We start from the raw sequence: 14,441 nt of genomic DNA, 5'->3' as shown, positions 1-14,441 counted from the left end.
CTTGCCATCTTTATGCACGCTGCTCTTTCAGCAGTCAACCTAGAGCAAGCAGCACCGGAGAAAACAGAAAACAAAACCAACCACAAGAAGCTGTGGAAAAACAAGAAACGAAAGAAACCACAAGCAATAGTGGTGGGCCAGAAATGAGGATCTGTTTCCAGCCCTTTTTTTAGAATAATATATGTATACACTTAGTTTAATCTCAGTTTTAGTATAAGCATATTCTTAAAAACATGTCTGAGGGGGGACTTTAAATGATGATGACCCGAGGTTAAAAAAACATCTGCAATGTGTAAGTATTTTGCATTTGAAGAAGAAACCTTTTTCATACGACCAGATGGTTTTAAGAAGGCTTGCATGTAGTGTAAAGTAATTTCTTTGCTGTCTTGTGTTTTATGTTTGAGTGTTCTTAGAATTTTCTCAGGTCTGTGTCCAATTAAAGTACTAAAAGAAGTATTTTGTAAGTGTAGCTAAGAAAAAAAGCGTTTCTACCTACCATGAAAATCACTTCGCAAAATTTAATATGAACTTTTTTTATGTACTTTCTAAAACCAAGATGATCAGCATTCATGGTTATTTTATAATTACACAGCCTTGATTTTCCTATATCCAGCAAGTCCAGACTACACAATTGCAATTTGTCCGTTGAGCATGCATGTACGTGCACTAAGGGAGATTCCTGTCTTTCTTCTTTCTTAACTAACCTAGTCCGAGTTGTCTCGGTGCGTTGGAGTCATGTTATCATCTCGTGTTGTTGCTCAGTGACTCACCATACAAGCTGCCTGTACAGCCTCTGACACATTCCCAGCGTTGGGCTCGCACCAGAACACGTGACAGTCGAAACGATGGCCGCCGGCATCCATGACAAAGGCAAACGTGTGCACGTCCCTCCCGACGCCCATGAAGGACAGGAACCGAACACGACACTCCACCAGCACTTCCTCTTCATCCTGCACAGAAACATCCAGAGGTGAGGGAGATTAAATGAATTGCCATTATAAACAGGGAAGGAGAGACATCATAAAAACACGGTAGTGAGGGACTTTACAATCACCCAGCATTCTCTGCACTTGGAGGCATCCATATAGTAACACATGTTCATATAGGGGAGCTGCCCAGTAAAAGTGCAGCCTTCTAATAAACAGGTCCACCGGAGCAGCTGGGCTTTAAGTGCCTGGATGTTACAGCTGAGATCCATAACTGACACTTTATGTCATCTGCATGGCTGAACACTGATAGGACTAAATATGCAGATTTAATGTGAGTGGAGTTACTTCTTTGCCTCGGTGCTCTGGGTGGCCGTTTGCTATCATTCTGGTGGACTATGTCAGTAAAAGTATGTGTGTTCCTCCACTTTTTTCACACATTAGAAGCAACTGATGAGTTAACACCAGGTAAATTCTAAAATAGACTCTGAAAAGCCTAAAATGCTTTTCTTTATTCAATGTCTTCTTACAGGGTTATCATGAACAGTGTTCATAGATAAACTTTTGTAAAACTAATCCCTGAGAGCAAAAACTGAAGGCTTCAGACCACTCTGAACACTCCCAACTGGCAACAGTACAATGTCATAGTGTGCAGGATTTCTTTATATGGTCATCTGCTGCAGGCATGCTACTGCACATGTTTACATTACGTAGCCTACAGTGCTACATGTAGCTACATGCTAAAATCAAGGAACTATGTAATCCTGGTCAATATATTTGTTAATATCTTCCTGATTTCAGATCAGATTCCTACTCGAACATGTCCAGTTGTGTCTAGAAGCTTTTATTGGTAATTTTTTCAAGGCAGAAAGTACTGCAACTCTGTGAAACAGTCATGTGATGACAGTGCAGAGATGCCAAAATACAGAAGACCAAGAAAAGCTGACCAATCAGAGCAGACAGAGCTTTTCTGGGTGGGGGTCTTAAGCCTCCTGCAGACTGTGAGATTTCTGCAATCTTATAAGTTTAGTGCAAGCTACACTCTGCAAAAGGGATATTAATAAAATTGGGTACGACATTAAGTTTGCTGTGTGATGACATCACCTACTGAATTGTAGGCTACGACCTACGTATTGACGTCAATACACAAGAACAAAACGCCCTTGGTGTATGTCATCCATCTACGTAGTGGTAAGAGGAAAATATTTTTAAAAAATGTAAAAAAAAAAAAAAAATGAAGCGAGCCCTCGCTGCAGTGTCGGGAAAAGAATTTCAGCTTTAAGAAAAATGGATGTGATTTCCTATAATGTCAGTCCCCAATTTTTGTCTTGTGTATGGAAGTTGTCTTTATCATATTCTATTTTCCCACACAGAAAACTGGAGCAGCAGAGTGATGAAAATCAGGGGAAGTAGCAGGAGACAGTTGTGCTGCAGCAGATGTGTGTCTCACCTTGTCTTTGCTGATGGTGACAGTAGCATCTGCCACATTGAGGGCTACCGGAGTCCAGTCCTCTCTGCTGGAAGACCCAATCAGACTGTCTATAGCTCCGTTCAGTATGTCCATGCCTGCAGCAGAACAAAAACACACAGACACATTAAAATCAGACCTAAAGTTACACTATAAGTATCAACAACTAAATGTGCTTTGCATCGCATTAAATCTTGCAACATGAGTGTGTCAGACTGACCTATTGGTCTGGCCACTGGCAGCATCCCAAGGTAGAGCACCTGAAACTTCTGAACCAGCTCCGTCTTTGGTGTGGGGAACTCTGCTGGGGAGAATCCACACACACATTTAAAAGGAGCTTAGAAAAAAATATAGCAACATGTATACAACCAGAGGGTTATTCCATCAAGGTGTAAATATGAACAATGTGATGTTAAGTCTCTCTGGTCCTTGAGTTTGTTTGGTTTAGGAGATGCTGACAGCAGCACAGTTCAGTGCTGTAGTCTCCACACACTGCAAGGAGCTATGTTATATTCTTCAGTTCTGTTTCTCAAAGATGACTTGAAGACAAAGTCTTTTTTGTCATAAATAAAGTGGATATTCTTTAATATTATAACTCTGCTTTTAATTTAATTTAATGTAATTATATGATGCTGCTTTGGACAGTCCCAGTGGACTATAATGGCATATTGTCTCACTGCACCTCATGGTTCTCATGTTTCCAAGCTGTTTTGAGTTTATTCTAAGTTTATTTAAGCAGAGGCAGTCACTGCAGCTGTTTGATGGGACGAGCTGTCAGCAGCAGGCTGGACTGTTGTCACTCTCCCTGAATGTTGCTGCATCTTGTCCCATCACATGTTTGTACTGTATATAAACGACACGGTGCAGCACAGCCAATCATTTTTCTCTCTGACAGAGTGACAGAGAGCCGACAGGAGAGGACACTGAGTGATGACAGAAATGACTCCTTGCTCTCATGTTTATGACTCAATGAGAAAACCAGGAGTCCAAAATGTGCAGCATCCTTTTTTTTTTATTTTTAAAGAAACAGCCATTTTAAAATATATATGCATGTATATGTTTTAGCCAACTTATCTCTTCAACACGGCTCTCCTGCAAGCATTAGAAACTTTGTCTTGCTGACACCAACATCTCTTGGCTGGCTACTTTTCCCATCTGTCTGGCTAATAAAAACCTGAGGAGCTCCCTCCACCGTTTCTCTGTAAATGTAAGATAATGAACACTGGCACATTATCTGTGCACTGGACCATCATCTCTGAAATCTGTAAACTGCAAACAACTGTTCAAATGTACCCTTTGGAGTTTTTGGCCACTAGTAGAGCTATGGAGTGACGCTTTTACGAGTGAGCCTGTTGGGTTTTTTTCACACTACTCTACTGATGGACAGTTGGCAGCGATAATGCACCAAGAGAAATAGCTATGAACCGAAGCCAAGAAACAAGAAGACTTTAAGCGGGTAAATATGGATGTTAATGATGCAGAAATCAGCTTAGTAAACACTTTATTAGGAAAAAAAACCCATTTAACACACTTGTCAGGCTTTAAGGACACACACAATGTGTTTTGGCAAATAATTGTGTTGACAAGAAAACTCCACAGGGCCCCTTTAGAAAATTATGTCACTGCTGGAAAGATGGTCTTTTTCATAAAACTAGGCTGTCTGTACTGTAGAAAAATGCAAATACTTTTGAAATTGGTGCTACATGACCAGAGAAAACAGAGAAAAATGACTGTGGCATTCACTTTGGCTCAAGAGGTAGAAATGCTCCAACTACCAGAATCCATAGCGCATCAACAGACCAATAAACGCTCCCACTGGTGAATGACTTAATGTGAACTTGTCTGTTTTTCCACATGAAACAATAGGGCGGCCAGCTGCTTGCAAATGATCTCAAATTATGGTCCTGACACACCAAGTCGATGCCTGGCTGTCGGACAACGTTGGGCTGTCAGTGAGCCTCGGTCACCCATGTCTCTGCAGTGTTTCCTTCATTATTAGCCCTCATTGGCTATTTTCCACTGATTCAGTGCGTTGAATCAGCATCAGAGACAGTGGTGAAAAAAATCACTCTGATTGGCATTTTAGCTCAGCGCATGGAAACATAAATGAAGTGAAGTTGAAACAAACTTGTTATATAAGGTAAGATTGTTCTCCCTTGGCCATTGAGTTCTTTAGCAGAAAAGTTTCCAGATGGTTTTTGTTGTTGTTCACTGGTGCACCATAAATATGCTTTGTTCTCTTAACCTTGGATTTTTAAAGTGCTTAACAGCTAACTTGTTCCATTTTTGAGAAGAATACAGTTGACGGGTGGTATGGAGAGCTACCTCCTCTTACACAGGTGCAGGACAGACAGTATGTGCTGGTTGGCTGTCAGCTCTAGTCTATGCGGTGGGTTCATGTCCAACTTTCCAGACAGGACACGGGCCACAAGAGGCAACGCAACTGGGCCTGTAAAGCTTAACAGTAAGCTTAAATGTGTTTCTAAAGCAATCTGAGATGAGAAACAGGCAACACAGAAAAAGACTCTTGGTTTATATTTGATTGTCACTGCTTTGGTTTACAGTTTGTTAAGCCTCTATTATCACAATAAAGGAAACTGTATAATGCACACTTCCTGTTCACAAACTCTCTCATTACAACTAAACAGCACACTAAAATATGTTTCACAAGATATTTTAGACGAGAAATGGCCACATCAAGTGAGTCTTGCTCTGTATTTGCTTAATAGTCAAGTCAAGTCAAGTCAAAGGAAGAAACTTGAGGAAGAACGGCAGAGGATGATGAGGGATCCCTCTTCCAGGACAGACAGTAGTGCATACTAAAGTTTTTCACAACACAGGAGATAATATTGCACCCACCCTCTGTTCAAAAACTCATATTACAGCTAAAGAGTGCACTAAAATATGTTTCTGAAAACAATACCCTCTAGCCACATTGTTAAAACTGGTTGAAAATCAGCTAAGTATCTCTTTAATGCCCAAACTTTCTCTGGGTGATGGCTGCACGTATACTGAAATACACTGACTGATTTTAATGGCTCCAAAATTAATTACGTATGAATCTTGAACTTCCTTGATGCATATGTTTCTAACTTGTCTTGACTTTGGAGCGAGGACACTTTAATGACAACACAGCAATCCATTTCAGACTTTCTGCTCTTACAAATGACCAGTTTAAATGCATGCAGTGAGCCAAAGAAGTGATGACTGCCGTTCGCCTATTGATGCATGGCACTTGTCGCACTCACTGTTTCTCTCTCTCTCTCTCTCTTTCACACACACACACACACACACACACACACACACACACACACACAAACACGCTGAGGGCGGTGCTGTAAGTATGAAGCCTACCTTGTAAAGGGAGATCTAGTCCTGCCTGCATCCTGTCCTGGAGAGAGCCTCCTGCCATCGCTTTGGCATTCTTTCGCTCTGTCATGATCTGGAGGAGAGACAGATGGAGAGAGAGAGAGGGGAGCCAAAGCAGATGCAGAAGTATGAGGAAATGGCGTGTAAAAACAGAGCAGGATGGGTGCACGGAGAAGTGGCAGAGACACAGGGGAGGAGGGTGAAAAGACAAAAAGAAAAAAAAAGGTTGCAGAGAGGAGGAAAAAAGATGAAAGAGTCAACACCAAAGAGCTGAGGAAAAACCCCCAGCAGTTTCACCCCTGATACTGTCATGCTGTCTACTTATTTCACCCGGGGAGACACGCACCCGCACATGCACACACGCACACACTTACACACACACACACACACACACACACACAGACTAACCGGGTCATACTCCTCTTTCCAAAACATGGTAAAAGCTTCTCCTGCAGTGCAACTCACAGGGAGAAACACATGCAAACACAGAACCCGACAGTGTAAAACAGCCAAAATCATTCACACACACACACACACACACACACACACACACACACACCTGGAAATACCCCACAAAAATTATACATGTCCTTAATCAGAGTTTTTCCACAGCAAAACTGCATCCCAGCCCCCCCTGCTGTGACCAGTTCTCCACCTTTCCTCATGAATGTGTGAAAAATTGTTATTCATCAGACCCCATGTTCTTTATATGTGTTGACTGTCAAATGTGAGGCAGTCAGTATCAGCATGAAGGATTAAAAAAAAAAAAGATGGTTCCTTCTCCACCTTTTTTCTCAAACAAATCACATTTCAAGGACACTTGTTCCAGTCAGTGGTCATAATAAGGTAACCGTTAGTAGCAGAAGTTATAAAAACCCTTATAAATGCTATATAGGATTGAAATCAACACCAAATTATGAGTCTGCATAAATAAATAAAGAATTTCAAAGATCGTCTCCAACATCGAATTCAATTTTTAAAGCGATAAATGTGTTTTATTGGAAACAAAAGGAAAATCCATTAATTCCAAGCGAGTGCGGTGTATAAAGCAGACACACTAAAAGAAAAAAATAACATGGTTTGAATACTCTAACCCTGTTGCATTAATCTGTATTCATCTAAGAGTGGACGCACAGAGCAGAGAGAGATCTCTGATAACGGTGTTTTGGGAGAAAGAAACTTTATTGGGACTGAAATCTAGATGAGTTTGATCTTGTTTTTTGGACTTTATATGGACTGCAGATAAGATTAAAATGTGTGCCCAGATTGTGGAACAGCAAATGTGGTAAAACGATACAAGCTCTCTTGAGGCTGGGCATTTTTAATGTGTTCTTTCCACAGACTGTTTAAAATCATGGACGTGGTCAGCGTGGTGTCATCCATTGATTTGTGAACTCCCACATTGGCGGCTGGCCCCAGTTCATTCCTCCGAAAGTTGATCATATGGCCCATTAAACAAAAAACGCTCTATTTACGGGGTATGAAACTTCCCAGATTTTCGGCATTAAGGCACACATAGAGCAGGCGCACTGGAAGCCATCTTCCGCCAGCCTAACCGCTAACTATTGGTTAACCCTTTGAAACCTGTGCAAATTGGCTTGATTTCATTTTAAAACATGGGAAGAAGGCTATGAGCAACAAAAGTAGAAATGACCCCCCAAAAAAATTGTAAAAAAAAGAATACAAGAAAATTACCTAATCATTAATTAAAAAATGAATAAAATAAAATAGAGAAAGAGAAAGTTGCATAAAACAAGGCAAATAAAATTGCTTAAAAATATAATTCTGTGACATAATTTTAAATATGTAACAATGATAATTATAAATACAGTTTTTACCCAAGATATTTTCCCCAAGCTTTTATAAAAATAATGTTCAACATCTACTTATTTCTTGCAATTCATGGAATATTTCTTACCAAGATTGCTACCTGCTTTTCTTCTTCTGTTTTTAAAGGAAATCGCGCCAATTTGCAAAGGTTCAAATATTTGTGAATGGTGTCTGAAAGCAGCACAAGAAATATTATGTTGCTCCAGGGTTTCAAAGGGTTAAGGGCTTTGCTTACTTGAACGGAGATACAATTATTTCAGATTGCTCTAACTTTCATTTGTGAAATCTGTCCAGGTCTGTCTTCGTGACAGACTTGGACAGTGCAATTCTAGTTTGGGCCACTATGCAAACTTGGCTTTGGCTGGCTTTTTGAGGGTAGAGCTAACTTTAATTCTAGCTGCTAGCCTATTTAGCACGACACATTTACAGCTACAGTTAGCTGTGATAATGCTCGTGCTTTTGCCAGCGAAAAACAGGCTTAATGCTCTTAAAACAACTTACAACTACTGGAAAAACTTAATGTCTGACTCCTTAGAAATGCTGAACAAGACCAAAATGTTACAATTAACTTCCATGAAGCAGAAATACACTTAAATAGAGACCACTTTATCTGTGAATCTGGGGTCACACCGTGGTTACATTACCTAACCAATGTTAGCTAGCCCTATGATGTTTTCCAAACCATCCTGAGTGCCTGGACTTGGATCACACCACAGTTTTTTGGTAAAGAGTTCCTCCTTTTTTTTTTGGTTTTTAAGTACTCCCTTCCATGAGCACCTGTGGTTTGAGGGACACCAGAAACTCTCCTGCTGTCTCTCTTCTACCGTCGTTGCTATGGTAGTGACTTGTCAATGGACGCCACCCGTCTCTTGAAGTGGCCACACCCTAAAATGTCCATAACTTTAAGCCTTGATACCATTCAAACACGTAAGTTATATAAAAATTCATCCCCGTATAATTGTCATGAATGTTGAAACTAGCTACAGAGACCAAAACTGTTTTTGTACCAGGCTGTAAACATGTTTATTTCTGCTGTAAATTTGGGCATTTTAACATGGGGGTCTATGGGGATTGATGCACTCTCGGAGCCAGCCTCAAGTGGCCATTAGAGGAACTGCAGTTTTTGGCACTTCAGCATTGGCTTTACTTGTCTGCACTGGAGGTGTGCTTTCTCTGCTCTTTGTGTTGAGTAAATGTGAGAAATATTGGTACCACTGTGTATTGTTCCTTGATGATTTAGTTCATTTTTTGTAGAACGCCTTGTGATAATAACCAGCCTCCCTGTTGAGTGGAAACATTCTCCCAACGAGCTGGAGCTTCATCTGGGTCTATTTGCCAAAGCCAAACTTGGCTTTCTGTCTCTTCACACCTCCTTCAGCCTGAATCACTTACCCGGGAGCAGATCTCATGCAGGCTGGTGGCGATGGCTTTGGCTGGCGTGTCACAGCGGAACACATGACATTTCAGGATCCTGGTGTTTTTATCCCGCGCCACATATGCAAAGTCCCTGGGAGATAGGAATACACAGGGTTAGCGAGGGAAGTACAGAAGAAAAGAACACCACGGGGATGAAGATGAGAAAAGGATGATGGACTAGTTTCTACTAGGAGACTGGGACAATGATGTGTTTGTGCGTGTGTCCAGTTTGACAGCACTTGGAGACAGATGAGAGATGAACTGACCTTTATCAGTCTGATGAATACAGGACAAACACATACACACACGCACATGCAGGTCGATGGACCCTAGAGATCAATAGAGCAGCGTGATGCAAGAGGGAGTTGAATTGAGTGACGGCAGGGGAGAAGTTTCCCCTGGGCCCACTGGAGCCGAAAACTATTTAAGTCCGCTGAATGGAGCGAATAAAAAGAAGGAAAAGGAGAGGGAGGTGGAGGGAGACAGGAATGAAGATGTAGCTGCAACAAATTAAACCACTACACACACGCACGCACACGCACGCACACACACAGACACACACAGACGTAGATTTACGTCATTCAGAAGTGCACATAAAACCAATCTAAATAACTTCCTTCAAGCTGTGTGCTTCAATATGGCATGCAATAAGGAACACGGGCCGGAGGGTTAACAAGATTTCTGAGCCCGGCCCCTCGAGGGAAACTCCTGAAAAGATTCCTGTTTGTGTGTATACGTGTGCGTGTGTGTGTGTGTGTGTGAGTGTGTACTCTAAAAAAATGCTTGTAGACAGACAAGGACGGAGGAGGTCAACTCTCACTTCCTCCATCTGTGAGTGTGCGTGCACAATGCCTACGATACATCAAGAGGCACTTTGAAGAAAAATGAGACAGAGGAAATTAAACAATAAGGAATGACGGAGACGATGGAGAGATACTGAAGGAGGGATGAAAGGAAGGAATGTGTTTACCTCTCTCTGTATTCCAAGGAAGCAAGGGAGGAAAGGAAGCCAGTTAGTGAAAATGAAAAAAAAAAGGAGAGAAACAAGAATTCTTCATAGCAGCAGCCCCCTGCTGGGGGACAAGAGGTGGCAAACAATCGCGCACACACACACACACACACACACACACACACACACACACACACACACACACACACACACACACACACACACACACACACACACACACACACACACACACACACTATTCTGTCATCTTCTCTGCTCTGACAGATCTGGGACAGGTCAAATCAGCAATGCAGGTCATTTTTATTCATGCCTGTCCTCCAGGTAGAAATTAAACAAGGTATGAAAAGAGAGAGGGGCTCTGGCAATTAGCTTTAATTGGCTGCGGACGGTTTGTGTTTCTTAAAGGAATAAAAGGAAATCGAGTCGGAGCTCCTAAAAGCCACATAAAAAAAAGAAGTTGAGTGAGTAGAAAAATAAGGAGAGGGAAGTGAAATAGTGGGGCAGGAAATTGGAAGTGAACTGCAACAATGTACACGGTAAAGATAAAAGCGCCAAGACGAGGGCAGAATAAAACACCCAGATGAAAAGCGGAGATAAAAGAGAGGGAGAGAGAGAGGGCGAGAGAGAGGGAGAGGGAGAGAGAGAGGGAGAGCGAGAGGGAGAGGGAGAGAGAGAGAGAGAGGGGGGGGGGGGTGTATCTCATTTCGAATATAATCTTATCATCATGCCGACGTCCCTGAAAATGTCAAGGTTGCTGTGGGAATGTGTAATCTCTATGGCGATAATGACTTTCATGGCACATGAGGGGGGCAGGGGTACTGGGGTACGGTACGTTCATGTACTGACACAAGCACTCCAGTCTATCAGAGGGGTGTGTGTGTGTGTGTGTGTGTGTGTGACGGAGAGAGAGAGTGTTAAAGGAAGAATCCTTGCTCCAAAGCAAATTCTATCACGCATCATCAAACCAAACCCTCAAACAAGCAATAAATTAATAACAACTAAATGTAAAATGGGCAAAGATGTGCAGCTACTGTTTTGCGCTCCTGCACACATCTTTATTATCTGAAATGTAAACTGTGGAGTGAATGTTGGATTTCCTACGATGAATCAAAATATTTTAGTTATGAACTGCTGCACATTTCATTATTAGGAGCTTTTTCAAACACCAGACTCAAATTAACACACCTTTATCACCTGATCTGTTTGTAATTATCCATTTGCGTTTCATATTTATTTGTTTTCTAATGTCATTTGTTTGTGTTTCTTATAAAATTGTGAATTTTAACTTTTTTTGGTTCAGGCTTTAAATAAGCTTACTCAGTTTTTTTTGCCTCCCTCTGCACTGTATTCTGTTATTGTCATTTTGTGTATTTTTATTTTTTGTTTTGTGAAAAACACATCTGATTTTTGCTCTAAAATTGTGGCATGCACACCTCACACTGGCTTAAATAAATAAATAAATGAATAAAAATCAATCCACAACCTCCTCTACACACGCGGCCTCATTGCTCAGCTCACCTTTCTCTTTCTGCTACTTTGTAATAAACTTAAACAGCAAAAAGTAATGCTTCCAAAAGTAAGATGAAGGTATATAAATATACTCACAGCTGTTTGTTTTCTTATTCTGGCAGGTAATCCTGCGTACGGCGGCGTCTGTAGAACGCTCACGCCATCTGTTCCTGGTGATACTGCAGGCGTGCACACACTCCTCAACCTGTCCGCTCCACACCCAGTGAGCACTAACCATACCTCCCCCTCTGGCAGCTCCATCCCCTCTCTCCCTCTCTCTCCTGCCAAAACCCCCCTCTCCTCTGCTCCCTCCAACCACCTCCTCCTCCTCCTCCTCCTCCCTGTGCTGCAGCTGAGGTATTCCCACACGGCTCTCCTGCTATATGGAGATGTGGATGGTGGAAATAAACTCGGAAAACACGCTTCTTTTATCTGACAGGGTGATCTTGTAAATATGCTGTAACATACACCACTGCATGCATGCATGCATGCATGCGTGTGTGTGAGTGAGTGTGTGTGTGTGTGTGTGAGTAAAGGGAAAGATCCCTGAGGCAACAGAATTGTGCAGTTCTGCATATGCCAAGAGCTTTTAGCCTTGCCTCTTTCCCTGAGTGCTCCTGTGTGTGTGTGCGCGCGCGTATACATGTGCAGGCACGTGCCAGCTCCAGCTACACAGCAGCTCTCGACCTCCAGTCCTCATCACCTGGCTGTGCCTGATAACCTATATTCCTTCCTGTGCGTTCAGCAGCGGTGCAGAGCGCCCTTCGCTGGTCGTCCTGCAGCACCGCCACAGCACGTTTGTGAATTCCTCTCTGAGCTACACCGAGGTGAAAGCGAGGGACGGATAGTCATGTGGGGATTTGTGGTTGAAAGAGAATAAAGGCCATTCTCCCTCTCATCCTGTCCTTTGTACTGACAAATTAATCTTTCATTAGCATGCCTTCATCATCAATCATTAACTCGTCTCCTCTGCCTGTCACCACAGCGCCCGTCTGCTGCCCTCAATTGTTACTCTGACCTTTTACTGAGTGGGTGCGACGTGCCGTTGACTTCATTTACATTAGTGACTAATCTATTGATTTGAGTTGTTGAAAACTTAAACCTACACAACAAAAGCCTCAGTGAGTCATGACCCACATGACTGGTTAACCCTTAGAGACTGTTTGACACATTTTACACACTATTTATTCCTCATTTTTTAATCATTTTGGCTGTGTTTGTGTAATAACTAAATAAATATAAAAAAATAAAATAAATATATAAATACAATAGCAACAGGGGACATGAGTTTGTTTAAAATTGTGCTTTCTTGCGGCCATTTTCTTGTTATTTTCTTTTGTATTGTTCGCATTTTCAGGTATTTTTTCTTGCAAGTTTTTTTATTTTTGGCCCATTTCTTGTTAAGTTTCTCATTGTCTTCTTCAGATGTGTTTGAAAAGAATCTGTCTAATTTGCCCTTGTTTCAAAGGGTTAAAATTTGTCCAAAAGCCAATGCAAACATATTTTTTGTTGCAGTTTATTTTGTTTTTGTTGTTATTTATTCCCCCTTTTGAGTCAAGGAAACAAAAAGATCTTTAATGTCTAAAAATTACTGAACTTTTTACTGCATCATACGTCACTATACTCCCTCTAATATTTGTTTTATATTTCTGTGAAAACATCAACTAATTTCTCCTTCAAACAAGTATTGATTGAAGTTTCTTGCCCAAAAGTACATTTTACAAGATTACATTTGAACACATCCTGTGAACATTGTGATTCACCTTCCCCAATACTCATTTTGACTGAACAGAGCTTGAATGGATCATCATGTGACTCAGTGAAACGTCTGTTAGCTGTTAGTCCCCCCACCTGCTAACAGTTAAAAGTGAACGCTACCTAACGCTTCTCCTGCCAATTTCAACGCAATTTATTTTTCACCATTATCAGGGTGTGTCCCCTGACACGTTGACTGTGATTTTACTTCAACCATATGTCCCAAAGGCGCCCTGGGGAAGATTTTTGTTCGTCCTAAACATGTTTTGTCCCCAGGACAACAGGATGCATTTGATCGTCGGGCCCTGCTTTTTAGCCTCTGCAAAACAGATGTCACTCAACAGGTAAACACCTAGCACTGTTATCCGTGAATGTCATCTTATCTGGTGATAGGCAAATATTGGCAGATACAGATGTTCGGCTGATATGTCAGTACAGAAATGTTAAAGGTGATTTAGAGCACGGCATGCACCCTGAAAAAACCATAGGCTCACATCTTACACACTCACGATTAATCATGCAGACAAGGAAAACGGAGTTATTCAATATTTAAAGACAAAAACTGCAAAACATTTGTGGTTGCCATGGTGACTAACCTGCCATTATCCCGGCCAACACCCCAGACCCGGATGCTGGCGATTGGCTGAGAGTGAAGCACACTGCGGTCCATTGGGTCAACCAGGTTCAACATATTATTCTCCAGCACCAGGTACATGTCCTTCCCCTGAACACACACACACACACACACACACACACACACACACACACACGCGCACGCGCGCACACACACACGCGTGCACACACACACACACAGAATTTTTTCAGATCTCATCACAAAAACATGCAGCCCTCATTTCCTGCAGCTCAAGATGTTGCAAGAACTCTCTTTTAAAGGTCAGGTGCTTCCTCTTGCTTGTCTATAAAGTGCATTTGCGTGTGTGTGCATGAGTGGTGAGTAAAAGTGTGCGTGTGCCTTTGTGCGCCTCTAAATAAATGATCAAACCTTAAAAACGAGGGGGTGGGAGATGAAAGGTTATTGAGAGAAGGATGAAGCTCTCTCCCTCTCTGTTCTGTCGCTTCACATTAAACACAACCACCACAGAGGGAGGGAAAGACTTCATACTGTAGCGCTCCACTTTATCCTCCTCTCCTCCCTCCATCCATCCTCTGGCATACATTTCAGGAGACTGTTACCCTG

At 41.9% G+C, this 14,441-nt stretch overlaps 1 protein-coding gene across 5 annotated transcripts in view; it reads right to left on the bottom strand.

The window, feature by feature from the left end:
• The window catches only part of apbb2b (amyloid beta precursor protein binding family B member 2b), a 78,973-nt gene that overhangs the window by 6,776 nt on the left and 57,756 nt on the right, over positions 1-14,441 (bottom strand). For 4 of the 5 annotated variants that reach the window (XM_042484920.2, XM_088075411.1, XM_042484919.2 and 1 more), the window contains 6 exons: positions 13,840-13,967; positions 8,986-9,100; positions 5,749-5,836; positions 2,615-2,698; positions 2,377-2,492; positions 771-950 (listed from right to left, as the gene is read on the bottom strand). In XM_042484920.2, the coding sequence (XP_042340854.2) occupies positions 771-950; positions 2,377-2,492; positions 2,615-2,698; positions 5,749-5,836; positions 8,986-9,100; positions 13,840-13,967 (711 nt within the window). The remainder of the gene's footprint in view (positions 1-770; positions 951-2,376; positions 2,493-2,614; positions 2,699-5,748; positions 5,837-8,985; positions 9,101-13,839; positions 13,968-14,441) is intronic. The other variant, XM_088075410.1, reaches the window with a different exon arrangement.

This window comes from Plectropomus leopardus, chromosome 3, assembly GCF_026936395.1.
Source record: "Plectropomus leopardus strain MGB_pleo_1.0 chromosome 3, ASM2693639v1, whole genome shotgun sequence".
In the NCBI taxonomy this organism is placed as follows: Eukaryota; Metazoa; Chordata; class Actinopteri; order Perciformes; family Serranidae; genus Plectropomus; species Plectropomus leopardus.
This window is presented reverse-complemented; position numbering and strand designations above follow the sequence as displayed.